Source organism: Cricetulus griseus, assembly GCF_003668045.3.
Source record: "Cricetulus griseus strain 17A/GY chromosome 1 unlocalized genomic scaffold, alternate assembly CriGri-PICRH-1.0 chr1_1, whole genome shotgun sequence".
In the NCBI taxonomy this organism is placed as follows: Eukaryota; Metazoa; Chordata; class Mammalia; order Rodentia; family Cricetidae; genus Cricetulus; species Cricetulus griseus.
In genome coordinates, this window is record NW_023276807.1 from 157,076,812 (window position 1) to 157,103,375 (window position 26,564).

At 44.3% G+C, this 26,564-nt stretch overlaps 1 protein-coding gene and 1 pseudogene across 2 annotated transcripts in view; one reads left to right on the plus strand and one right to left on the minus strand.

The window, feature by feature from the left end:
* Sdad1 (SDA1 domain containing 1) overlaps positions 1-25,219 on the minus strand; it is a 30,406-nt gene extending 5,187 nt beyond the window's left edge. Inside the window, exons 1-22 of one of the 2 annotated variants that reach the window (XR_004772260.1) lie at positions 25,020-25,219; positions 22,993-23,097; positions 22,521-22,619; positions 22,237-22,347; positions 20,294-20,365; positions 20,118-20,218; positions 18,796-18,853; positions 17,969-18,043; positions 15,999-16,100; positions 14,520-14,589; positions 13,497-13,600; positions 12,170-12,227; positions 10,421-10,479; positions 9,439-9,515; positions 8,695-8,792; positions 8,514-8,590; positions 7,809-7,935; positions 7,553-7,647; positions 7,240-7,430; positions 7,049-7,133; positions 5,827-5,988; positions 2,236-2,353 (exon numbers count right to left, since the gene is read on the minus strand). Coding sequence is in view for 1 of the 2 variants with exons in the window: in XM_027388412.2 (XP_027244213.1) it covers positions 2,306-2,353; positions 5,827-5,988; positions 7,049-7,133; positions 7,240-7,430; positions 7,553-7,647; positions 7,809-7,935; positions 8,514-8,590; positions 8,695-8,792; positions 9,439-9,515; positions 10,421-10,479; positions 12,170-12,227; positions 13,497-13,600; positions 14,520-14,589; positions 15,999-16,100; positions 17,969-18,043; positions 18,796-18,853; positions 20,118-20,218; positions 20,294-20,365; positions 22,237-22,347; positions 22,521-22,619; positions 22,993-23,097; positions 25,020-25,109 (2,064 nt within the window). In the remaining variant the exon portion in view is untranslated. Of the gene's footprint in view, positions 1-2,115; positions 2,354-5,826; positions 5,989-7,048; positions 7,134-7,239; positions 7,431-7,552; positions 7,648-7,808; positions 7,936-8,513; positions 8,591-8,694; positions 8,793-9,438; positions 9,516-10,420; positions 10,480-12,169; positions 12,228-13,496; positions 13,601-14,519; positions 14,590-15,998; positions 16,101-17,968; positions 18,044-18,795; positions 18,854-20,117; positions 20,219-20,293; positions 20,366-22,236; positions 22,348-22,520; positions 22,620-22,992; positions 23,098-25,019 lie in introns of those variants that run through there. The other variant, XM_027388412.2, reaches the window with a different exon arrangement.
* LOC113831063 lies at positions 18,363-18,476 on the plus strand (annotated as a pseudogene).
* Positions 25,220-26,564: the final 1,345 nt, after the last annotated feature.

Sequence of the window (26,564 nt, forward strand, 5' to 3'; positions counted from 1 at the left end):
TATACTAACACCACACTGACTTAACCACGGGCCTCAAGAACAAGTTTTTTACAGTGTTGCCCTGCCCACCATGGGCATCAGAGGCTACAACAGCTGCCACATGGATTATGGTACAGTGTGAAGACTCAGTGTGTGTCTACTGGGATGTGATCAGATGTGATGAAGCACAGCTGTATCTTCACAGAACATCATGTTTCCCTTAACATGACGCAAACACTGTGTGTGCAGCCACAAGAACATTCAGCATGTATTTTAAGATCGCTGTCAAATCACTGGACTGGATGGTTAAAATAAACACAGCAACTTAACTATTACAAGAAAAAAAGAAAGTAACAAAAACCCCACCAAACACAATTTACTCAGAGAGGTAGGTGGTGTAACAGTTACAGACAGCCTTGGCAGGCAGGGGTTAAAGCAGGCATCCACACATGTGCTGTACCCTCGACACTCCAGCAGATACCTACCTAACACTAGGGATTCGACAGAGAAGAGGTGTGTGGCACTTCTTTACCAGTGAAATCTGCTAATGTCATATAGGGAATGTGCTGGTATTCTGGATTTATATGCCAAGGCCTGGGTATGACCCCTAGTAGCCCAGAAACTGGGCATGGTAGTATGTGCCTGAAATCCCAGTAGCTGGGAGGTGGGGGCCGGAGGAGCTAAAACAACCAAGTACAGAGCACAGCTGCAGCTGGAGTGAGTGTCTCAGCTGACTTCAGACCAATGCATAAGGAGACACCCAAAAAAGAACAGCAGAAGAGAGAAGAGCAGCTTCAGGGCTGACACAGAAACCTGCACTGGACACTTCCTCCACAGCTGGGCTGGCTGAGGCTGCTGGGCAATCCCCCAACAGTGACCCAGGCACCATTCGGGAAAGTGACAGGGGATAAACAGAACCAAAGCTGAACTTAGAAACTGAACAGAACAATGAAAAGGAGGAAGGGAAAGCAAACAGTAGGAGTTGCTACCAATTCCAAGGGACAGAAAACTGCCCTTTCCTCTAATCCAAACATGCAACAGTATCTTCTCATTACAAGATTACTTAAGATATCTGAGGCAAAAGGCACCTTTCTAAATCCAGCAGCTGCATGCAGAGCGGGTCCCACAAGGGATCAAGTGTTACTATTCACTGCACACACCTATCTGACATAAAAAATGTGTACGTACTGGTTGAGAACAAGGCAAGCAATGGGCTGAGTTGAGAATGAAGGGAACTCATCAAACCAATGGGAAGAGTCAGATCGGCACTCAGGGCTGGACTTGAAGCTCAGAGGCAGGGAATCCACTTGGTGGAAAACAAGAGGCACAGCAAACAAAACAAATCCCCAGCAACAGACAGCAGAGAACAGGCCACACAAACAACAAAACTCCAGTAATAGACACAGAGAACAGGTCACACAAACAACAAAACCCCAGCAACAGACACAGAGAACAGGCCACACCAACAACAAAACCCCAGCAACAGACAGCAGAGAACAGGCCACACCACCAACAAAAACCCCAGCAACAGACACAGAGAACAGGCCATACAAACAACAAAACCCCAGCAACAGACACAGAGAACAGGTCACACAAACAACAAAACCCCAGCAACAGACACAGAGAACAGGAATGGAAAGTTCAAAGCTCAAATGGAAAGTTCTGACTGTGTTTCTGGTTGGAGTTTCACTATGCAGCCCAGGATGCCCCTGATAACTCAGTATGTCCAAGTTGGTTCTAAACCAATGAGCCTCCTGCCTTAGCTTCTGGAATGCTGGGATTATAGGTGTGTGCCACTGCACCCTGCCAGACATTTCAAAATCACTATTTAGACTTAAGGCGATTTAAAAAATGAGGTCTTAGCCAAAGCTCTTTACATAAAAATTGTGTACCCAGTCTGCACAGCAGGAGCCCGTTTAGCAGGCAAGCCTATTTACAAGCAAGACCCTCTTACTCTTGTAACATTGTCCTGTTTGAAGAGCATGTACAACTCCATCCCTGAAGTTAGCCAGGAGCCCCAACGACCTGGAATAGGGACTATTTACAGCTCACTATAAACACCTATGTACACTTGCCCTCAGCAAGGGTCTGGCTCACTCAGCTATGTACGCAGCAGCAATTAGGAGGCACTTGGTATAAGAGATTTTAACATCGTTACTATTTACATTTCATATTCCCACCAGCCCCACCTCCAAATTAAAAATGCCAAATTGCTACAAATGTTACTGCGGTTTTCAAAATATAGTGTTTCTTGACCTTTTAATGAATTTTCGTCATGTAGATACACACTTGGCGTTTGGCAGGAGATGGACAACTTGCTGCTAAGTTACTTCATTCTTTTCCTCTTCTTCAAAAGTGCATCTCGTAGTGCCAGCTGCAAGAGAAGAGAAAGAAAGCATCAACAGTAGTAACTTGTTACATCAACTAGGTCATAAAGTTGTCAGATAAGAAGCACTGCATCAACAGCTATCCCAAAACATCACACAGTGAAATATTTCCTACAGGATCCAATCCAGGTTGGCAAGATGACTCAGTGGGTAAAGGTGATTGCTGCCCAGCCGGTAAGACAACCCCACCATACGTCACCACTACAACTTCTTTTCAATGGCTCACACTTGAAGACATTAACATTAGGAGTCAAAACTCTGGGAATTAGGTTCAAGACAAATATTTCTTCCTAGTTAACTCAGACTCTTAATTTTAAAAGATTTTACTTTAATTATTCTTATTATTGAATGCGCGTGGGGGGGTTGGTTCGCTTGTGGAGGTCAGAGGGCACCTCTGTGGAACCGATTCTCTCTCTGCACTTCATGGGTTCCTGGACTTTACCTGCTGAGCCATCTCCTCAACCCAGGAGGCCCTAAGTTTTTTTAACTTCTTTAATCACCCTGTGTCAGGTGAAATGAATGTGTGATGTATGTTCTAGTTGAACCTGACTGTCTTCTAGCCACAGGAACTGGGGGTTCCTGTGACGATGATACTTGGGGTAGAATTTGAAGGTTGACTTTAAGATCCAGAAAAAAAAAAAAAAAAAGACCAGAACCAGCATCTGCAGTGACCTTATGTTTCCTACAGAAACAGTGCCCCTGACTTCAGGGGTGGCACCCAGCACTTCTCTGCTCTACTCAGCACTTAAGAGGTACAGGTATCCAACCAAGATCTCTAACCCTCCCCGGACAATTCACAATACTAAAGGCTATTAGAACAAGCCCAAGTTTTAAGCAGTAAAAGGCAAGCAAGGCCAAGGCACACATCTTCAGTGTGTGATGAACAATTATTCCATTAATTCCAGCCATTTGAAGAGATTTGACTTGTTATTTACTAAGAACTTGTGCTTTGTTTAGAAGACATTTCTGGGAGCCAGGTATCATGACTCACACCCTCAGCACCTGGCAGGCTGAGTCAGAAAGATGGAATTCAAGGCCAGTCTGGGCTCATACTCATTTGAAACCCTGCCTCAAAAGTATAAAACCATTCTAGGACGGATGTGGCCTGGTTCTGCATCTAAACCTTCTGCATTTCCCATCTCCATGCTTCCTGCTGGGACTTCGAATCTCTTTGTAGGCAGGCAGAGTTGTTAGGACAGTAAAGAGAAAAAAGAAGAATCTTAGTTGGTTTGGCTAAGGAGGTCTGTCTAACACTCTCCAGTGTCTTGTTGGCTGTTTATGTTTACACTTCACTCAGAAGACCTGCTTGTGAGCGTTACCTGGAAGCCCTGAGGAGTTAAGCTGCAGGCCAAGCACTGTCTCAGCGCCTGCACATCTCACTCTTTCCCCCTTCAAATGCTATTAGCTGAACAAAGGCACATCTACAGTCCTTTCTTTCCCTGTGAGCGCCACAGCAAGGCTTGGAGATCCGGTTTAGGACAGTGAAACACCCACAGGGGGTGAATCGCCGGTCTTTCCTAGAGGGTACCTGGGGACTCTCTGAGCATTTGGCATGAGGCGCACACACACATGCTGCAGCATCCCACACACTAAAACAAGAATAGAACCAATCAGAACAAAGAGTTACTTGTTCAAACTTGATGTGTTGTGTAAAACAGGACCCTGGATTTTAATTAGTTAACACAAATATAAAATATCTCAATAACTTCTGTATTGATTAGCTGCTAGAATTACTTTCATAACTTAGGTAAATCAAGGCATACTACTAAAATCAACTTTATTATCTTTACTTTCAAGCACGGATCCTGCCCCAGCCTCCCAAGTTGCTGGGATTCCAGGCGTGAACCACCACATCCAGCCTTAATAGCTTTACTTAAAGTTAACACTTGATGCATCTTTTTGTTTGCTTGTTTGTGCTTTTTGAGACAGGGTTTCTCTGCCTCACCCTGGCTGTCCTGGAACTCACTCTGTAGACCAGGTTGGCCTTGAATTCACAAAGATTGCCTGCCTCTGCCTCCAAGTACTGGGACTAAAGGTGTGGGCCACCACTGCCCAGCTTACTTGACACATCTTGTGTTCACTCTAAACACTGACGGTATAAGTGCAGCTGAGACAATATGGAAAGTCAGGAACAAGAGTTATATTCTATAACAAGAAGAAACTGCAAGGCAAGGAAACAAATGCAAGAATGCTGATTCATTTGTCAGTTCAAGCAGCAAGACAACGGCAAGATGAAGAAACATTCTTAAACCAGCAGCCGTGAATGTGTCATTCTCAGTTTAGTCTTAAAATTTCTAGACTTTGAGGGAAATGTTTTTAATGAAGCACTGATAAGGATGAAAGCCCAGCTTCTCTATCATGCTAACCCCCCCCCCCCAAAGGCATTCTACAAAACAGGAAGTGGGGAGTGATGCCCTACGCCAAATTAAACCTCAAAGAAGCAAGGCTGCCAACAGCGTGGCTGCAATTTCCTCAACTCCACGACGTTAGGAAGGCTCCAAAGGACAGGACTTGAGTCAATTTGACTATGTGGCAAAATCAGCCTTTCTTTAGAAATGCCATCACTTTTATTATCTACAGTGTTAAACACAGATTACACGAATGAAAATAGAATTTAGGTGGTGGCACCCACAGTTACAGAGCTGCCTGGAGGGCTGGCCACTACACTTAGTCTTGGCAGGCTGCTGTTGGCTAGCTACCAGGAAAGATGGTTCAGAGACTGGGTAGCCTAGAAACTGCAGATTCTCTACAGTTGCTTCAGAATGACACATGATAAGCTCTGGCATGCTCCCAGAAGAGGAAAACACACGGCGTCAACCTGTTTACTACAGTGCATCGCTGAGATGAGCAGGCCACCCAAGCAGCATGATTGCCGGGCCATGCATGTAGCACATGCCTGCAATCAGGAAGCAAACTCACCCAGGTGGCTTAAGCAAGTGAATCTCTGAGGAAAGCCAGCCTGGGTAAGTTCAAGCCATTACAAGGCACACAGTAAGACCTGTCTTGCAAACCAGTTAAGCAACAATGGATAGAGATCCCCAAGGCTGGTAAACGTGATGCTTTCTGGGAAAGGATACAGAATCACAACACAGCAGGACTGTGTGCTGAGTGCTGCCTTCCTGAGCACACCACCGCAGGGCTTTTAGAAAAGTCCCATGCATAACATGTATCAGTTTCAATCTACTTCACAGGCTAGAGACTACTTTAGTATGGGAATGGACCTCAGAGGGGACCCAGCTTGTTCTCTTACTTACAGAGATGATGACCCAGGGTCACCCACAGTTCACATGGAGACCCGTAACAGCTCAGGTTTGAGGCTTTCCCACCCTGTCTGCTCCCAGCCTCAGAGCGAGCGCTTCCTTGAAGCCTAAACACACTCCGCATGTGGTCCTCAGAAGGCACCCTCTTGTCAAGCACATGGCTGCCTTGTGTTAGCACTCAGGCTCCACACTGAACCTACCTGCTTCTCCCGGAAGGAGCGCTTGTTTTTTGACCGGACATTCTGGCTATATCGCATCATCATAAAGTTCTTCTGTTTTTTCTTCTCTTTATTTGTGGAACTGGAAAATGGATTTATTTTGGTTTTCTTCCTCACAAATTCCTTTCGGTCTGTCCTTCCTGCCTATTAGCACAAAGCAATTAGTGATTAGTATTTCTTCACTGACAGCATTATTTCATCACTCTGCTGGATGCCAAGGACAAGACAGGGACAAAGTGCAGCTTTTGATCCCTAGGATTCAATCCAACAGAGACAAAGCTGAGCTCAGTGAGAGGAAACACCCCGATTCTGCCGGATTCCAGAGGCCAAGCTGGTGCTGGCATGGTGGGAAGAGGGGAAGGAAGACGTCAGGGTGTGGAAGAGCAGAGGAGAAAGCACAGGGGTTCCAAATGTCCACATGGGTCTCCATTCAAACAAGGCAAAGGTGAGGAGGGGCTACTGTGTGACACGGCTTCACAGCAGTGAGGGGACAAAGTGGTCACTGCACAAACATGAGTGGCAGCAGCATGAGCCACAGGCTGACTCTGACTGCAAACATGTTTCCCTATTGCTTTAATAAAGTGCTAAGCATCCTGAGACCATGAGTGCATAATACGCATTTCTATCCTCTACACTGTGTTTTGGGTGATAGTTAGATGGCTACATACAGTTGTCAAAACTCATCTAACAGCCATGTATAGATGGGACATCTTTAATTCCAGCAGATGCCGGCTGATCTGAGTTCGATGCCAGCCTGGTCTACATGGAGAGTTCTAGGACAGCCATATAGAGAGACCCTGTCTCAAAACAACAAAAAAGTATACCAAACAAACCAAAACAATAGAAGCTCTCATCTAATTGGGGGGGAGGGGATGTGGCTCAGTTGGTAGAATGCTTGCTGAGTAGGCACAGGCTCTGGGTCCTTTCCCCAGGACTGCACAGACCAAGCATGGCAGGCAGGAGGAGAGGCAGCAGGGTCAGGAATCTAAAGGTCACCCTCAACTAAAGCTTTAGGCTAGACTGGGTTATGGGTTCACTCACCTAATAACGTGCATGAAGGGGGAGGGAGGGCATAGAGAAAGGGAACGGGGAGGGAGAATGAGCATGTGCCAGGAGGTTTACACCTACACACACTGGGGGAAATTATGGTTCATTTTATTCTCTTTCTGTTTATAGAAGGAGGGATGGTGTATGTCCCACTCACCATTGCAGTTGCTAGTCTCGTCTCCTTGTCAGATTTGGGCTTTTTATGAAGGCGTTCAATGTCCCGCAGAGACAGCAATTCACCCCTGTGGAGAGGGACAGAAACAATACAAAACAATGGTGACCTCCTTTCCCTGATGCTTTCACTGCCTCCCAAGCAGACTGAAGATCTGGGTATGTGCCATTTTTCACCTGGACTCCTCATCACTGTCGATTTCGATGTATTTCCTTTTCTGGGCTTTCCCGGGGGCAGCGTCCATTTCTTTCTTCATCTGGGCCATTCGGATTTTCTGGAAGTCATCCTGTGTTAAAACCCGACTCGTGCTGATGGCTGCAGCTTTGGCTTTCCGCTCCTCCATGGGCATGCTGTCCAGCTTCTTGGCCTTGAAGAACACAGAGCCAAAAGGATAAATGGCTACCAGCTTAAGTGACAGCACAGTCATTTAAATTTTAACATGGCCCAGCAAACATGGCGATGCACTTGTGAGAGGGCACATGGACTTACAATTTCTTGCTGCTCTTCGTCGGAAGAGTGGTGCACATCAACCCATTCGCCATCCTCCTCCTCCTCAGGGCTGAGACTGGCACTTTCCCATCCATCTGGGTGAAAGAGAACTCACTGATACAGCTGCCATTTACACAACCACCCATACGCTCAGATCTTGCCAGGTAGCTTCAGGGCTAGATCTTCCGTGGTGAGTGAGAACCTGGGTTCAATCGCCAGCAAAAGGTAAGGCAAGGCAAAGGGGAGGAAAATGAACCTTCATCATTTTCTGTATCCTCTTCTTTCTCAATCTCTAGAACTTCTGCTCCTGGAATGTAATCTTTAGCATCTAACTCTCCATATTCTTGTATTCTTGCTTCAATAGAGGCTTCGGTAGGTTTACCCTAAAAGAGAAAATTATTTAAAAATAAGGTGCTTAGATTAAAAGGAATATTCCTTATAAAAGGCCCTCTAGGGTGAGAACATTATTAAAAACAAAATGGAGATAGTCAAATAATAAGAACGATTTGCTTACCCATCAGAGCAACAACGTAAACCCCCAGGCAGAACAGTTTACTTCTTTCTCAGTGTTTTCTGATCTAAATTGAGAAACTGGCTTTTGCAAAGAATAACTGCCCTAAGTCTCAAGAGTGCCACCTCTTTGTATTACAAACACACTTCACTCCCTGCTGAAAGAGGCAGCACCTGGATGAGCTGGGCATCAGCTGCTGACTGATACTATAGACTCTAACCTGTCGACGGAATCACACACAACAGCCGGCAGGCCTTTAAGACCCAGCCCTCATCACAGAACACAAGGGTTGAGGACCAAGGAATTCAATCAACTGCATCCTAAGCTTGAGGAACAGAGCCACACGCATCACACACACTCTTCATGGAAGCATCACTAATGTGACAGCAGGCATTGCCCTCACTTTCTGAGATCACAAACTTTCAACCACCTTAAGCATGCTTCACCTACCCGGAACTTCTTCTGCAGCATCTGAGGGTTCAGTGTCCGGAAGAGATGAATCAGAGTTCTGGCAGACATCATTACGTCTATAAAACACCACCTTTGATTAGAAATGTCGAAGCAAAGACTACAGTGAGGTAAAAGCAAGTCAACTGGCCTGTTGGCCTACAGAGAACAACATGCAACTCACTCTTATCTTTGTGTGTCTTATACTGAGCCAGGTCCTGCAGAAGTTCTTCAGTCATAGCCAAAGGACATCGAGCTGTTATCTCTTTTATAGCATTGATTCTGGAAAAGGAAAAATGAATTTAAAATAAAAGAGTAATTTTATGTTAAAAAATCAAAAGGAACACAGGTTGAATTTTACAGGCTTAGGATCCTAAACCTGCAGTGTGGCAGAGAAAGAGGGTGAACAGCCTTATAGGCTGTTATTCCCGACAGTCACTTGCTTTGCCAGTGTAACAAGGACCAGTGTTAGGCACAACAAATCATGGCAGGATTTGCTCACCCACTCTAAGGAGAGACAGCATGAACATGGCTCGGAAGGGTTAAAGGTCTTTAGGGCTGTTATCCCAACCACAGATGGCAAGAGAGATAAAACAAAGTAACTGTTTAGTATTATCACCTAATGTGGGCAGGTTAGACAACCCTTTGGGTTAACCAGAAGGGCTACTGAAGTTCTCTGGTCTCTCTGTTTCTCTTTAGAGTGACTCATTAACAAATCGCAAGTCCATCGCATGTCCCAGTCTAAGAAAAATTCATGGCGGGAGAAAAAGAAACACTTAGGTGGTGAGTAGACATTCACATAAGTAAAACTGCAAAACATCACAATGGCTGATCAGAAGGACAGGCATTTTATCTGGTTCCCTCCTTAGAATCCTGTCCATGTTGGCACATTATAAACTCCTACTGACCCCAAGCATGCTTTACGTACCCTACGGTCATGACTTCCCCAGAGTTCTTGTCAGTAACAAAATTGTTGGCCACCGTCATGAGCAGTGATTGAATAATCTGTGTTGGAAACAAAATTGGGTGAGTGGTGAGAGAGGTCCCTGCTTCCCGAGGATAGCAGACTCTTCACTGCGAAGCAGCCTTCCACTTTCAGGACGGCAGCTGAGAATCAGAACTAAGGAAGAAAGGGAGAAAGACAGGCACTGCTCAGTTCAGTATTCTTTAACATTGTTTTCTTTTGTAGAATTTTAATATTTGTGTGTGTGTGTGTGTGTGTGTGTGTGTGTATGCATGCTGGTGGCCTCAGAGGCTAATGGAGATCAGCCGGAGCTGGTTTCAGGCTGTTTGTGAGCTGTCTGTCTTGGGCTTAGGAACCAAGCTTGGGTCTCTGAAGAGCAGCAAGTTCTCTTACAAATGAGCCATCTCTCCAGCTCCCACTTCTGCTTTGTTTTGTTTTGCTTTTTCAAGGCAGGGTTTCTCTATGTAACAGCCCTGGCTGTCCTGGAACTCTGTCTGTAGACCAGGCTGGCCTCAAGCTCACAGAGCTTCATCTGCCTCTACCTCGTGAGTGCTGGTGCCCAGGCTACTTCTGTTTTCTTGCTCTTGTAGTCTGTTACATTGTTTTCAACTATGACTAAATCAAAACAAAACTTTGCTTTTAATCAAAGAATTACCAGCTTTAAACAATAGTCACCATGAACTTATTAATACCCTTGGTCCTTCCCAGTCATAAACCTTGGTCATTAAAGTCAGAACCCTCAGCTTGTTCCCCTCTGTGAACTGTACAGCCGACTTCTGTTACAACCCCGTAGGTCTCCTCTGTTCATGTAAAGAAAGGGACAGGAAAGACAGCAGCTCTGGGAAGAAACCCTAATAAGCCCAGCATCGGCAACACTGTATGCAATGGATCCGGGTGGCAGCATTATACTGCACACCCCTGGGCCAGAGGTCAAGTGAGTTCTCACCTCTGGCGGCACCAGGTGATGAGAGGCTTGTGCAGCAAACAGAAGGATCTTTGTGACTTCTGAAAGCACAAGAGACAAGAAAGGGCACACATTATCACCTGCCTCCAAGGACTACAGTGACACGGCAAGCAAACTCAGTTATCACATGACTGTCACTTAACTTACTCCACCTGAACACCAACCTCTACATATCTGCAGGGCTCACCTCTTGGTTCCTTCAGGTCCTCTGTTCTACTCTACCTCATCAAAAAGGCCCTCCAAGATCCTACAGCCTAAAAGAGGATCTGTCCCCATACTCAATATTGTCCTTACTCTGCTTTTCTCTTCCAAACCTTGACGTGAGTATTATACAGCGCTGCCTAGACTTCCCTCTAGAGCACAAATTCGGTGAGAGTAAGGACTCAGTATTTAACAGACGTACTGCTCTCCTTGGCTTTCTGTGCAGGCATAGAAACCACTGAGAAGGTTGTGTGTGGTAGCTCACACCTATGATCCTAGAACATAGGAGTGAGGTCCTAGAGACAGAAGGACCCTGAGACTGGGACCAGCCTGGGACAAAACAAAAATCTGTTGGACAAACGCAAATGTTCATATATGAACACTCTCTCTTCCAAGAGGAAGCACAGTGTAAGGGAAGAGCAAAGCCTCTGTTCCGGGCATGTGACTCATGCCTGTTAGTGCGGTACACAAGAGGCCCATGCAGGAGGCTTACTGAAGTTCCAGCCAGCCTGGGCTATAGAGACCCAAACTGGGTGCAGTAGTGCATGCCACAGGCTGGAGGACCTCTGTGAATTCAAGGCCAACTTGGTGTATACAGGGAGTCCCAGGCTAGCCAGGCATGAATAGTGAGAGCTTCTCAAACATACAAAAACAAGCCAAACAAAAAGCCACCACCAACCAAAACCAAAAGGAGGTCTTTGGGAAGAGGCAAATGCTGCCTTGTCATTCACTTGAATGCTGTGGTCACTTTCTGAACTTCAAAGAGACCACTGAAGTGACGTACAGAAAGCACTCAGCACGGCGCGCTAGGCTCATGTCAGATGTTCAAATGCTCGCTTCCTTCCTGTCGGCCAAAACAAGTACCCATCTCTACCTGCTTCTGTGTACTGCTAACTGAGAAGCACAAAAGGCCATGGAGTCCTGTAACCACAAAACTAGGGTTAAAGGTGAAAACTACATTATTTTTATTTTTTATGATTTATTTATTTATGTGTATGGATGTTTTTCTTGCACACATGTCTGTGCACCCCATGCATGACTAGTGCCTGTGGAGGTCAGAAGAGGGTATTGGATCTACTAACTGGAGTTATGGATGGTAGTAACCCACCATGTGGGTACTAGAAAGTGAACCCAGGTCCTCTGCAATAACAGTATATAGTGCTCCTAACTCCTGTGCCATCTCTCCAGCCCCAAAACTAGAATTTTTGACAGGAGAATTTATATTACAAAAAGACTTGCAAGCAAGAATTTATCTTTATTTAAATAGAGGTAGGGGTATGTGTGTGTGTGTGTGTCTGGCCTGAAGTCCTGATCCTCCTGCCTCAGTGTGTGTGTGTGTATGTGTGTGTGTGTCTGTGTGTGTCTGTGTGTCTGGCCTGAAGTCCTGATCCTCCTGCCTCAGCCTTCCATCTTCCCTTCCTTTCTCTATATAAAACACACATAACTCCATTTGTCCTTGATGACGCTAGAACAACAGACTAGCACTTATTAGGTTGCAGCCATCAAGGGGCAGACACACAGGAAATTTACCTCTCTGGTGGGGCTGCAGAAACCTCTGCACAAAAGGGTAGAAGTTGAAGAGGAAAAGCTGTGGAGAGAAGAATGTAGCAACTTTAATATTTATAAAACTTAAGCACGAAACTTCATTTTCCATCATGCAATTTCATCACAAAGATAAATGCACTGGGAAGCTTTTTGACTTGTTTTAGTCTCAGTAAGAATTCTTGCCACAGGCTAATTTAATATGCTTCAGTGACCCAGGGAAAGAATGTTCTCCCCAACATTACCCTGCTATCTTTCCATATGAGAGAAAACAGAATAAAGTAGGGAAAGACAGACAAAACCCAACACCCTTTTAGTTTTGACCCTGGCCTAGCTGCAGAGCTCTGTCTTGTTGTTCACAGAAGGAGAGCAAGGTCCTAAAGCCTCCGGGGGAACAGGACAGGGCAAATCTGAGTGGCCCTAGTGTTATTAGATTGCCCCAAACTGACACCCCTAACTCTACTGTCAACTAGTCCAACCACACTGGAGGAAGGACTCCGTATTTTTAACCAAGAAAAGCAAAAGGTTGAACAATCTCAGAGCAGAACCACTCATGACAACCATATCAGAAAACTAGGCTGGAGAGATGACTCAGCTGTTAAGAGCAAGGGCTGCTCTTCCAGAGGACCACATGTTCCTAGCACCCTTATGACGACTCACAACCACCTGTAAGTAACTCCAGTTCCAGAGGGTCCAATGATCTCTTATGGTTTCCAGGGGCATTGTATAAAAATACATGCAGGCAAACCCCCCATATATGTAAGAGGAAAAAAACCAAAGCAGTCAAGAGAACAATTCCAAGGTCACTTCTTTGTGATCTAAACTTTGGTAATCTTTTGCTAAAGGCAGCTATTCTGAAAGTATCCACACATACACCACATACACACACCAGTAGCTCTTGCAATCTAACTCAATACAAAAGAAACACCAGGGATCCCAGCTTTGCAAACTCCTACCAGAGACACCTGGAAGTTAACGCCAGGAAGGGTTAGGCACGCTGGAAGGTAACCAGAATCAAGAGAAGTATGTAGCCTATTCTGGCTCAGGAACACGTATGTGAAAGTATGCAGTTCAGATTAGTATGTGCATATACACTGGAAAGGCAACAATGGTAAATAAAAGCAGCTGCTTTCAGAGGGAAAGGTTGGACTTCCTGCTGACCCTTGGGGATTAGAACCAAGACATTGTTCTACGAAACTGCTTTCCTTTACCAAGCCCATTCCACTCCTAACATCCACCAAGAGAAACAGTGACTTTCACACCTCCTAAATTCCCACCACTCCTGACATCCACCAAGAGAAGCAGTGGTTCGCACCTCGTGAATTCCCACCAATCTGGAGATGAGGTTCATGAACATCATCTTCACTTCAAACCTCTCCTTACAGCTCTCTAGCTGCTTCAGAAGCTTTTCTGCAAAATCTGGAAGGAAAGAATCAGAGGAACGTGGGTTTGTGGCTGTAGACAGCATTTAACAGGCACAGGGAAAGGGCATGAGGAGTTACATCACTGAAAAGATCAAATACAATACCCGAAATTTATCTTAAGGACTCCCAAGTTGTTTTTTTTTTTTTTTTTTTTTTAGACAGGGTCTCACCACATAACCTTAGTTGCCCTGGAACTTGCTGTGTAGATAGGACTGGCCTATGGAACTCAGTGATCTGCATGCCTCTGCCTTGTGAGTACCGTGCCAACACTCAAGGTGATTTTAAAAATTTTTTTAGAGAATATTTATTTTTATATGTATGCTTGTATGTGCACATGTATGCAGATGTTCACAGAGGTGTTGAATTCCTCAAAGCCAGGTTGGCATTGTGAGGCATTTGATGTGGGTGCCAGGAACCAAACTTGGGTCCTCTGTAAGAGCAGACAGTGCTCTTAGCCACTAGGGCAACTCTTCAGCCCTGGATTCCTAAGATACATTTTAAAAATCATTTCTTTTATCTTTTGATGTCATTTCCCCTTTCTTTTTCCTCTTTTCAAATGCTCCCATATACCTTTCCCTGATTTTTTCCATTAATTGTTGTTCCCTGCATATATGTGTCTGTGTACATATACAAATTCCTAAATACAGGTTCCCAAGATGCTGTGCATCAACCTCTGCAGTGACTATGGATATAGTTTGCTTCTAAGAGTGTGCTCTGCAGGCCGCCAGCAGCCAATCTACTAGGACTTTCTTGGAAGTGCAGACTCCAAAGCCACATCCACACCCTAATGAATCAGACTGTGCACTTTACCCAGTTTCCTAGGTGATTCAATTAAGAAAGACTGGTCTAAAACAAGAGTAAGAAAACAGAAGTGATAAGGCCAACAAGGAACTTAGAAGCAGTAATTATGGTACCTTGGGGATCATGAATCAAATGAATAGCTGAAAAATTAAACACTTCTGGTTTCTTCTTCTTCTTTTGTTTCTGAAAGAGAAGGGAAACCCATTCAAAACCCCTTGGCTCCGAATTCCTGTGACATGCTCTATTAGGCAGTACTCAGACTGACTGTGTGCCTGTGTCCTGAAGGTCATTAGGCAGTCCTCAGACTGTGACTGACTGTAGGCTGTGTGCCCAACAGGGCAGATGTCAGTGCTCTACCATTCTGCTTTGTCTCACTGAGACTGGGTTTCTTACTGAACCTGGACTTAAGTGTTTTCTAGCAAGGCTGGCTGATTATCAATCTCCAAGGACCCACCTGTCTCCCCGCCACACCCCTCACATCAGAGCTAGGGTTATGGATGTGCACAGTCATACCTGGCTTGTGCTAGATATCTGAACTCAGGTGGGCATGCTTGCACAGCAGAGATCTTACCCACCGAGTCATTTCCCTATCCCCATTACACTAGCTTAAAAGGAAAAAAACAAACAAACAAACAAACAACAAAACAAAACAAAACACTTGTCCTAAAACCCTTTTCTCATTTAGAAGAACTAAAGTTGGTTTTTGTGAACACCTTTAATCCCAGCACTTGGAAGGCAGAGGAAGGTGGTTCTCTTGAGTTTGAGGCCAGCCTGGTCGACAAAGTGAGTTCCAGGACAGCCAGAGCTAGCTACAGAGTGAAATCCTTTCTCAAAAAACCAAATAAAACAACCAAACAACAACAAAAGTGAAAATAAATCAGCTATGAAATGTGTGACTTGAAGAAATTTAAAGATGCAATACTAGTATAGCATAGAGGCTGAGGAAAGAAAGGGTTCAGCTGACAAAGTGTTTGCCATGCGCGCATGAGGATCTGAGTTTGGATCTGCAGCACCAAGTGGGATGTGGTGGCACGTCCTATAACTCCCGCTCTGCAAAGGCAGAGACAGGTGGATTCCTGGAGTTGACTGACCAGCCAGTCTAGCCAGGTTCAGGGAGAGATTCTTTCTCAGAGTAAGGTGCAAAGTGATGGAAGGCACCCAACGCAATCTCTGGCAACCTGCACCATGTTCACATGCACCTGCAAAAAATATAAATTCGTGCACAAACATGTATACATGCTAATCCCTATATAAATAAACTGTAACACCCACAAATGCATACGCACATACACACAGACTCCATGGGGATCAAACTAATGATATTTGGAATAACCATCACCAAATACCAAACTTTTTCTAAGAACTCATATCTAGTCAAAGTAAATTTAATCAGATTTACTCAAGTCACAGTCTTGTCAGAGCTGAACATAACCTATTCGTCTAAAATGTTAAATGCTTACAATTCATTATGCATTTCTAAAGTTTGTTTGTCTTTAATATTATCTCTTGATTCCAAAGCTTAGCAGGCTACAAATTCCACACAAGTTCTACACACTAACGATTCCTACTGCAGTTTCCAGGACAAATCTCACCTTTAGCACTTTCATTGCCTTTTCCAACTTCTTCTTGTTTTTGGAGCCCTTCTTCCCTGTGGCATACTGCACCAGGAGGTCTCTGGCTGTGGGTCCTTCATCCTGAAGAACAAAGGATACTGGAAACTGGGAGCAAGGAAAATCTGCACAGGGGCAGTGCACAGATTTCAATTGCATCCTGTTTTGTTTGAGGGATTCATTTAATTTTTAATTATGTGCGTCTATATGTAAGATTGTGCACGTGAGGCCAGGCGGTGGTGGCACAATCCCAGCACTCAGGAGGCAGATCTCTTGAGTTTGAGACCAGCCTGGTCTACAGAGCGAGTTCCAGGACAGCCTCCAAAGCCACAGAGAAACCCTGTCTCGAAAAACCAAAAAAAAAAAAAAAAAAAAAAGAATGTGCATGTGCTATATCAGTTTTGAGTCCCCAGGAGCTGGAGTTACAGGTGTTGGGTTGTTTAATAAAATAACCTCATCAGCATCAACATGTCTCTATGTCTATATGATGCAACTGCTTGTGTAGCCATCAGAGGACAACTCTGTAGAATGATTCTCTAATTCCATCTTTACATGGCTTCTACAGACATAGCTCAGGTCACTGGGATTGCTCCACACATGCTTTATCTCTGAGCCATCTCTCTGGCCCCTATGCTTTGGTTCTTAGACTTTTTGCACACACCTACTAATGAATACAATTTTTAAAATCAGGAACTATGTACATGTGTGCAAAAGGAGGCCACACATTTTCCCTTCAGCGGTGATTTATGTGCTTAGATTTAGTATTTATTTTTCATTTCAGTATGATATATGCAGACACAATGTTGCTTTTATTTGAAGGAAATTGTAAATGTATTTATCAACAGAAGAATACTTAAAAGTGTAATACATTCATATTCTGGAATATTCAGTGGGTATTCATAGATCTAAACAAACTCCATCTGCACACAGTGACACATAAATGTTTACATAAGGCTTTCTGTACAAACAAAAATGCACTGGAAACGAAATGGGTTACCTGGAAAAGGAACTAGGGACAGAAATAACCCAAAGTCAAGAAAACCTTTACTCTGTCTACATTGTCTCAAAGTTTTTACAAGGAAACATAGTGGGGTTCTTGGTCTAGTTACCACAATGCTAAAATTATTTATTTGTATTTGTGTGCATGTGTCTTTGTATTTGTGCACATCCTTGCAGATCCCTGCAGTAAACAGAAGAGCGTGTTCAATCCCTTGGAGCTGGAGTTACATGCAGTTGTAAACTGTCTAACAAGGGTGCTGGGAACCAAACTCTGGGCCTCTACAAGAGCAGCAAGTGCTCTAAGCACTGGGGCATTGCTCTAGCCCTGTATGGATATGCATATTTTTAGTAATTTTTTTTTAAAAAAGAACTTTTTACTTCTAAGAACTTTATTTTTTAGCACAAATCTTGATTTCTAAAGACACTGCAATACTATTCTCCTCTCTTTCCTACTTTTGTGATATTGGTACTACTTCATAACTGCCAGCATTTTCTTTTCTTCTAAATTTATATATGAACAGGTAGAAATAACTTAGAACTAAGATCAGGGTCAAATGAATCTGATTTACATTTACATTTTAGTTAGTCTTTTTTTTTTTTTTTTTTTTTTGGTTTTTTGAGACAGGGTTTCTCTGTGGCTTTGGAGGCTGTCCTGGAATTAGCTCTTCTAGACCAGGCTGGTCTCAAACTCACAGAGATCTGCCTGCCTCTGCCTCCCAAGTGCTGGGATTAAAGGCGTGCACCACCAACGCCAGGCTCATTTTAGTCTTACTAGATAAATAAAGGAATAAATTGCAAATGTTTTGAATTAAAGTCTAAACATGGCAGGACTTTAAAAAGGACACATGTGACACTCACTTCCTTCTAACTCAAACATCTAAAGGTCTGACAGACTGAACTCAGGAGCAACACATGAAGAACTGGACACCTCTAAGGACCTGTATTGAACTCACCTCGGATTCTGAGTCACTGTCCTGTTTCTCTCCCTCATCTTTGCCGAGAAAAAATGTCAAAGCAGCAACTAGTATCTAAAGACCAACAAGAAACAAGTCAATATACCCAGGTTACAACAAACACAGACTTCTGTCTACACTTCCGCGCCCCCACGCACATGTCCTAAGAAAAGAACCTCAAAGGGTGGGAAGGAGGTAATCACTCCCTTTTCATCATTTAAAATATTTCACAGTGTCACTGTTTCACAAATACACAATAATGTCTTTAACTAGGATGGGGGAGAGGGACATAGCTCAATGGCAGCGCACATGCTTGAGAGTAAGCCCAATCCCTAAGTTCCATCCCCAGAACCCCGAAAGTCAGTCATTAATTAGAAAAAAGACTGTCAGGCACATGTTATATGGAAAGGGAGGTTAGCACTCCCCTTGACAAGGATGGAAGGGCCTCACAACACACATGTAGTTAAGGCACTGGCACTGAGGCTGTGGCATCCAATCACTATCTTTATACACTCATATCTATTTATAAACACTGACTTAAACAAACAGAAATAACTTCCAGGCTCTATATAGCTCCCTTAAGGCAGACTATCAAGAAAAGCTGGGTACCACCAGGGAAAATAATGTGAACTGTTGCCTTTATTTTTGCCGTATCATGCAATTGGGTTTGATGGCGTCTCTTTTTACAGAGTCGCTTTCCTGGCTCACACTTTAGAGGAGTCTACTGAACTACAGGATTTTTAAGGCATGATGTAGAAATGGCAGCCATTTACTCCTGACACACCCAGCTCCACTTCCACATGCTTCTGCACAGCCCTACAGCTCACCTTGGTGATCTTGGAGAAACAGGCAGTTGTGATAACATTGACAGTTTTAGCATCATTCCTGGAAAAGAAAAATGGCATGAAACACCAAGTACTTCTGACATCAGGATGGTCAATTCTAGGATTTTACAGCGACAAGCTGCTAAGAGTCAGCACAGGCACAAAACTTGCTGAAATTCCAGCTCAGTCTGAGGATACAACTTGAAGGCATCAATGTGAAGAACATTTGGTGCCACAGGAAACTACTCAGCATAAGTGTTAAAAACAAAAACAAAAACAAAACCACCAAAAACTCACAAGGAAAAAACTGCAATACAGCAAACCCAGGGTTGGAGGAATGGCTGGCTAGTGGGGAGAGTGCTAGTATGAGGACTGGAGTTCACTATCCTAGGACATAGTGGCCTGTCTGTTGGCAGAGACGGGACCCCAACAGCAGGCAGCAAGCCCGATTAGCTCAACTAAACTGAGTTCTACTGGGTTCAAACGAGAGACCTTGTCTCAAGTTACAAGGTAAAGAACAATTGAGGAAGACAGCAGATGCCAAGATTAGGTACACACACACACACACACACACACACACACACACAACTATAATGTGCACAAATTTTTGTTTTTAATAACATAAGACAACATAAATAAAAATTCAGCGAAATCTCAACCACAGCTGACAAAAGGTTTACTTCAACTCACACTCCATCACCAAGAGATGTCGGGAGGAGCTGAAGCAGAGGCCACTGAGTGCTGCTTATTGGCTTTCTTCCTTATATTACTCAATCCGTTTTCTTAAACAACTCAGGACCACCTGCCCAGGGATAACACTGCCCACCATGGGCTGTGCCCTCCCACATCCATCATTAATTAAAATGATGCACCATAAACTCCTACAGACCATCTGATAGAGGCATCTTCTCAACTGAGGTTCCTCTTCCCAGATAATGGTAACTTGTGTTGAGTCGACAAAAAGCACTAACCACATGACTGCCTCTATATTTTATGCTCAACCTTAATGCATGATAAAAGTAAGACTAAAATAAAGACAAAAAGCCACACTTATTTATGGGCTCTGTAATCATTATAAAGGAAAATATAGCTGGGCGTTGGTGGTGCACACCTTTAATCCCAGGACTCGGGTGGCAGAGGCAGGCGGATCTCTGAATTCAAGGCCAGCCTGGTCTCTAGAGGGAGTTCCAGGACAGCCAGAGCTGTTACACAGAGAAATCCTGTCTCAAAAAACAAAACAAGTGAGTGTGTGTAAGTGTGTGTGTGTGTGTGTGTGTGTGTGTGTGTGTGTGTGTGTGTCTATTTCCCAGGAGAAAGTGTGTTACCAGATGTTCCTCCTGTAGAGTTCGATCATCACGTCCAAAGACATCTTGGCTGCAGTGGCGTTGCTGTCTCTCAGCATTGTGTACATGAAATTTTGCAGCACCTAGGGAACAAGGAGGATGAGCACTTGATGCACAGACAGATCAAAGTTCCAGCACAGGAAGCCAAGTGCACTTACCACATTCACTTTATTGTTCTTGTGTTTGGCGTTTATGTTCTTGATGTCAGTCACAATATGTGTGTACAGAGTCTGAGGAAAGAAAGCACATGACACCGATGAGCATGTCTGACTTTGGAGAAAAGCACCCATACGCAGAACAACCCTGCTTTTCCCATTTCGTTCTCTAATAGAAGAGATCTAAAGAAGCAAACACTCAAGAGCGGCTAAAGGTAAGGCTGCCCCTGGGTCCTAAGAGGAGTTTCCCCAGAGGAAAGAAAACCTATTCCCCTACCTGTTATACAGTCAGAACTCCTTTGTTTACAATGGGCAAAAAGGAGAAGCAACCCAAATGCCCACTGGGTGATGAATGGCACTGATGATGGGTAAACACATGGCAGAGCCATACAGTGGAATATTTGGCAATGAAAAGGACACAATCATACATACATCAATCTTGAAACAGCATGCTGAGTGCAGGAAGACAGCAAAAAAAAAAAAAAAAAAAAAAAGTGTAACGCCACCTAAGTGAAACATCAACAATAGGCAAAGCTGTGGTACTGTACCACCCTTGAGGCAGAGGCAGAAGAGTGTTCAAGGCAGCCTGGATTGCAGCAAGGTCAAGGTCAGGCTGGACTACATACACAGTGAGGTCCCTGTCTGAAAGACTCAAGGGCTGGGATGCAGCTTAGTGAAAAAGCACTTCTAGCAACTGCAAGGCTCTGGACTCAATCTCCAGCACCACCAGAAACCAAGAAACAGAAAGCACAGAGGGCCAGAGAGATAACTCAGTGGTTAAGAGCACTGGCTGCTCCTGCAGAGGACCGAGGTTCAGTTCGCAGTACCCACATGGTGGCTCACAATTACCTGTAACTCCAGTTCTAGGGGACTTGACACCCTCTTCTGAACTCTGTGGGCAATAAATGCATGTAGTACACGTAGGCAAAATACTCATACAAATAAAAACAAATCTTTCAAAAAAGTACATTGAACTGTACACTATAAATGAATATAAGAATATTTCTTTTTATTATGTTTAATTAAAATAATTGTGTGTGCCTGCATTTGGGTATGTGCACATGAGTACAGGTGCCATAGTGGCCAGAGGTGTCAGATCCCCTGGAGCTGGAGTTATTGATGGTGGTTACTGCCCAATGAAGGTGCTGGAACCTAGATCCTCTGGAAGAGCAGCAAATGTTCAAAGTGTTCAATGTTGAGACATCTCATCAGCCCCTAAATCTTTTTTAAGCGAAGCAAGCATCTGACTGAATGCATGACAATTCTTCGACTATAAACATGTGACCAAAAAATGGTCCCATGGATATTTGTAGTTCACAACTTAGACCAGAACTAAAAATGCTCAAATAAAATAGTAATAGCCTCTTAATATCTGGTATGAGGGATTAACTTAATGAATATAAAGTTAAGCTTTTCTTTCTGAAATTTGTTTCATAAGCCTTCAGCTCCTGTCTTAAATAAGCAAATATACAGTCACAGAAAAATGCTAAAGCAACAAAAAGTCAAGTTTTTATTGTGCAGGTTGGTTCCAGCTAGTGTGCGTGCCCTCATGTAACCGTTCAGTACAGACTAGGTTTTGGCACCAGACTGCATGGGTTCATGGTCTAGTCCTACACACAGAAGCTGTGTGACTGACAGAGACAAGTCACTTGCTCTGCCTCAACTTATCTGCCTGTATAGCATTAAGCACAAAGATCTCAACAGTCTCTATTTCAGGTTTTTGTGAATAAACATATACTTAAAGCCTCTGAGATTAATGGCTAGTCCAGAGTGGCATTCAGCAAATGTTGGTTATTAATATTAAACTGCATGGCATGATGTTTCCTCCTATTGAAGGATCGCTGTGTCTCTCACCTATCAAAGGAGTTAATAATTCAGTGAACTCTGAACTCTGTTACATCAGCTCAGGAAGACAGGAATATAGGGAACAAACGCTGGTTCTTTACCTTCCGTAGGAGCTTGTCGTGGCATCGCAGAAGCTCAAAGAAGAGCTCTAGCAAACTTGATGGATTGATGAGATTTTTATTTCTCAGCAAGATCAATGCTTTGCAAAATGTCTAGGGGGAGGAAAAGAACACATACTAAAAGATGATGGTGAACTTAATCAAATGAGAAGACCTAGCATGCACATCCCATCTCTGCCCGCCGCCAGGCACCAGAAAGATGTCCAGCCAGAAGATGCTCATTTCTCCACTGTCATTGCATGCATGGGACATTTTAACTCTCCTACCATTCGGAGATCCGGGTCCAAGACAGTGTGATTGTAGGAGAGCAGCTCCTTCAGCTCCTGCGGGAAGTTACTGAGATGCTCCGGGTAGCAGTGGCCAATCTGTAACAAAGCAGAGCTCGTCTCAGGACGGCCTTTCTCCCTGCCTTCAGCTGCACATTTAGATGCTCAGGGAACGGCCAGTTCACAAGGCAGATGACTTTCGATTGCCAGCTGTCCCCGTATGCTAATATTTCTACAACTTTCATGGTTCCAATAGTTTTTTTGTGAAATGTATGCAGCACAATTGAGAACCTACCTATATGGCAAATTAAAAAAAAGAAAAAATTCTTTTTGATTTTTGTTCTGGTTGGTTCTGTGTTAAAATTCATCAAAATCCTCTAACATATCTTAGGAAGAAGGCTGGAAATAACAGGGATGGGGTAGGGCAGTGGCACTTCTGCACCTCTGTCTCACTGAGGAATTACCTTCTTACCTGTGCCATGAACATCACCAGCTCTGCCAGATCTTTGCTAGGTTTATTTGGTTGTAACTTGAAAATCTCCATATTGGATTTATAGTGATTATACTGCTGGAGGAACTGTAGGGGAAAAAAGAGAACAGAGTTTGTCACACTCTTATGCAGAATAACAAGGTGGCACACACCTTTGCCAGTGGCACAGAGAAAAAGATCTAGGTATGTAAGAACACCCTTTGTTTGGTGGTCCTAGGATTAAAACCAAGGCTTCACAAATGGCAGGCAAACCCTCTACCAAGTCACTCCCCCAGCTCTTAAAACATTCCTTTTCCCTTCTCTGCATCTTTCCACATGAGTTTTGAAAAATCTTTAGCACCACATGGCTCATGTAAGACCCGTTCCTTAGGACAGAAGCTTGAGCAGTGTGGCATAAACAAGAGTCAGGAACTCAGACTCTGGCCTGTTCTCCCATCTACATTACATGAACTCCTATATGGCCCAGCTATAACACTCCTGAGTATACAACAAAAGGACCCCAATCAAATGCCACAGATACACTTGCACATCTGTATTTATTGGTACCTACTACAGCCAAGAAACAGAACAGGCCTAGGTGTTCATCAACAGAAGAATGTACAATGAGAATTTCGTACATATATACATTTTTGTTCAGCCACAAGCTGAACAATGAAACCATGACATTGGGAGGAAAACATTATGTTAAGAAAGTAATCCAGACTCAGAGATAGCTCGTGTTTCCTCTCATAAGCAGAATTTAGATCTAAATTTATGTTGATGACACAATTTAGAAAGGGGAATATGGGAAGAGAGTCTTTCTTTAAGTGTACTGAATGTTTGTTTACATGTATGTGTGTGTACACATGTGCCTGGTATCCAGAGGTCAGAAGAGGGTTTAGGCTCCCCTGAAACTGGAGTTACAGATGGTTATGAGCCATCATGAAGAGGTTGAACACCAAACCTCGGTCCTCTGAAAAAGCAGAGCCACTCCCCTGGAAGACAAGATCTTAAAGGGGTGCTGGGAACTGAAATGTATGTATGTGACATCAATACAGGGGCCATTCAGGAAAGGAAGGGGACCAGTAAGAGAGGGACAGGGAGGATTGGGAAGGCAGTGTAGAAGGCGGGCAGATAAGAACAAAACAGCATATACTTAGGAAAGTTTGAAATAAAACCCACCACTCTGCATGCTAACAGAAAAAGAAATGCAAGGGCTCTTAATTGACTCCTTTGTGAATGACGGGGCTCAGGACACTGGAAAGTCTTGCCTGTTAGTACTTTGTTGTACCAGTTTGGCACTCTCTATTGGCCACCCGAAGTATTAAAAAGCATTCGTATAAATACTCATATGTAAAGACACATAAATTTGGGGGAGAAGAAATGAACTGAGTTATCTACTGGAGAAAAAAGTCACAATGTCGAAGGAAGCTAATGGCAGCAGGCTGAGATGATGGTCTAATGCTCCCGAGACAAATGCGTGTCTGAAGTCTCTCCCAGGTTAACAGCACAAAGTCACCGCTTTCACTTCGTTTCACGTCACACATCTGAAGTGCTAAGTCCCTCACAACGTGGGCCTGATATCATTTTCGACCTCGATCTTTCCCCAAAGCATTTTCACAATTCTAGCTCAGGCTGGCTCCCAATGAGTCTGAACCCTGGCTTAACCGCACCTTCTAAGTTTCTGAGCGTGGCCAAGGCATTTGAGAACTCTCTGCTCTTTCTGGCAGAGCTTGGGGGGGGGGGGGTCGGGAGCGACCGTCTGTGGAAAGCTCCTTTAAACACGACTCATCAAATGTTAGTGACTAATTAGAATTTCTGATCCGAGGGCGGCCGGCAGCTGGGCGCAGCCTCTCGGCGGGGTGGTTGCACAGACTCGCAGGCAACAAGGTTCAAGGTGTGTTTCAGTGGCAGTGGGTCTGCAGGCGGCGTGTTTGCAAGCGGCGGGAGACGAGTTTCTTCCCCACACCCTTCCTCCCGAGCGCCCCGGAAGCCCACGGGAGGACCCCAGAGCCGCATCCCCGTCCCACCTCCTCGATGTACGCCGGCGGGTCCCGCTTGATCAGGTTCTGTAACTGCGGCAGGTTGCTGGGCAGCTTGTTGTTGTTCCTGCCCGACATGGTGGCTGCAGATGGGCTCCCTGGCGAGCAGTTCTTGGAAAACCTAGGCCACCGTCAGTCACGACCGGCTCCCCTACAGCGGCTTAGACTCGTGTTTCCTAAAGTAACCGGAAGCAGCACGTGGGACACACGGCGAGCCGTACCGAGCTACGGGAGGCTCAGAGGCTCAAACTTACCCGACCTGCTTGCAATGCTTTGTTGGTGTCTGCTCAATATCGGTCCCTGCTGTTAGGCAATCGCTACTACTATCACCAAATATTTTAGACACAATGAAAGTTAAAGCTGTGGGTTTTTTTCTTCCACATGTATGAGCAGGTTTCGTTATCTCAACATTCTTTTTCATTGAAAATATTTTTTTGGGGGGTGGGAGGAGGCGTTTTCGAGACAGGGCTTCTCTGTGTAGCTTTCAAGTCTGTCCTGAAACTCGCTCTGTAGAAAAGGCTGAGTGCTGGGATTAAAGGAGTGCGCTGTCTCGTATACAATACTTTTGATCATGTTCCCCCCCACCTCCAATTCTTCCCAGATCCTCCCAACTCTCAGCATTCTTAGGATGGCGCAAATGAATAAGGACTAATAAGGGACCTAGGTGTGCCGAATACTTACAAAGTGGAGGCGGGAGGGTTGAGACTCCCAGGTCATCCTCAGCATGTGCAATTTGAGGGAAACCTAGGATACATGAGACCTTGTATTGCAAAATGAGGATTAGGGGCTAGAGAGATGGTTCAGCAACTAAGAACTGGTACTGTTGTTACAGAGGACCCAGGTTCAGTTTGCAGCACACGGTCAGGTGGCTCTCAACTGTTTATAACTCCTGCTTCAGAGAAATATGAGACCTAAGAGGGCACCTACGCTTACAGCCACACACAGATGCATACAGGTAATTAAAACAAAAAATCTTTTTAGAAATGAGGATTAAAGTCAGGTGTGATGGTGCACGCCTTTGATCCCAGCACTCTGGAGGCAGAGGCAGGAGGATCTCTGTGAGTTCGAGGCCAGCCTGAGCTACTGAGCAAGTTCCAGGACAGCTAGGGCTATTAAGAAACCCTGTCTTGAAAAAAAAATAGAAAAGAAATGAGGATTAATCATTTTCTTTAGACTGCACTGTCCTGGAATATGTATTACTTTAACTGTGTAAAGGTGTGTTACACTTGTTTATGCTGCATTTGTTTAATGATGTAAGGATGTGTGTTTACTTATGTACAGATGTGTAGCATCTGTTTCATTTTGCCTGTCTAAGGCATCTGATTGGTCTAATAAAGAGCTGAACGGCCAATAGCTATGCAGAAGAAAGGATAGGTGGGGCTGGCAGGCAGAGAGATTAAATAGGAGGAGAAATCTAGACTAGGGAGAAGAAGGAGAGACAGAGAGGTAAGAACAAGGGAGACAACCTGAGCCAGGAGCCAGGAGCCAGAGAGACAGCAGGAAACTACAAAAAGGGAAAAAGCCACGAGGCAA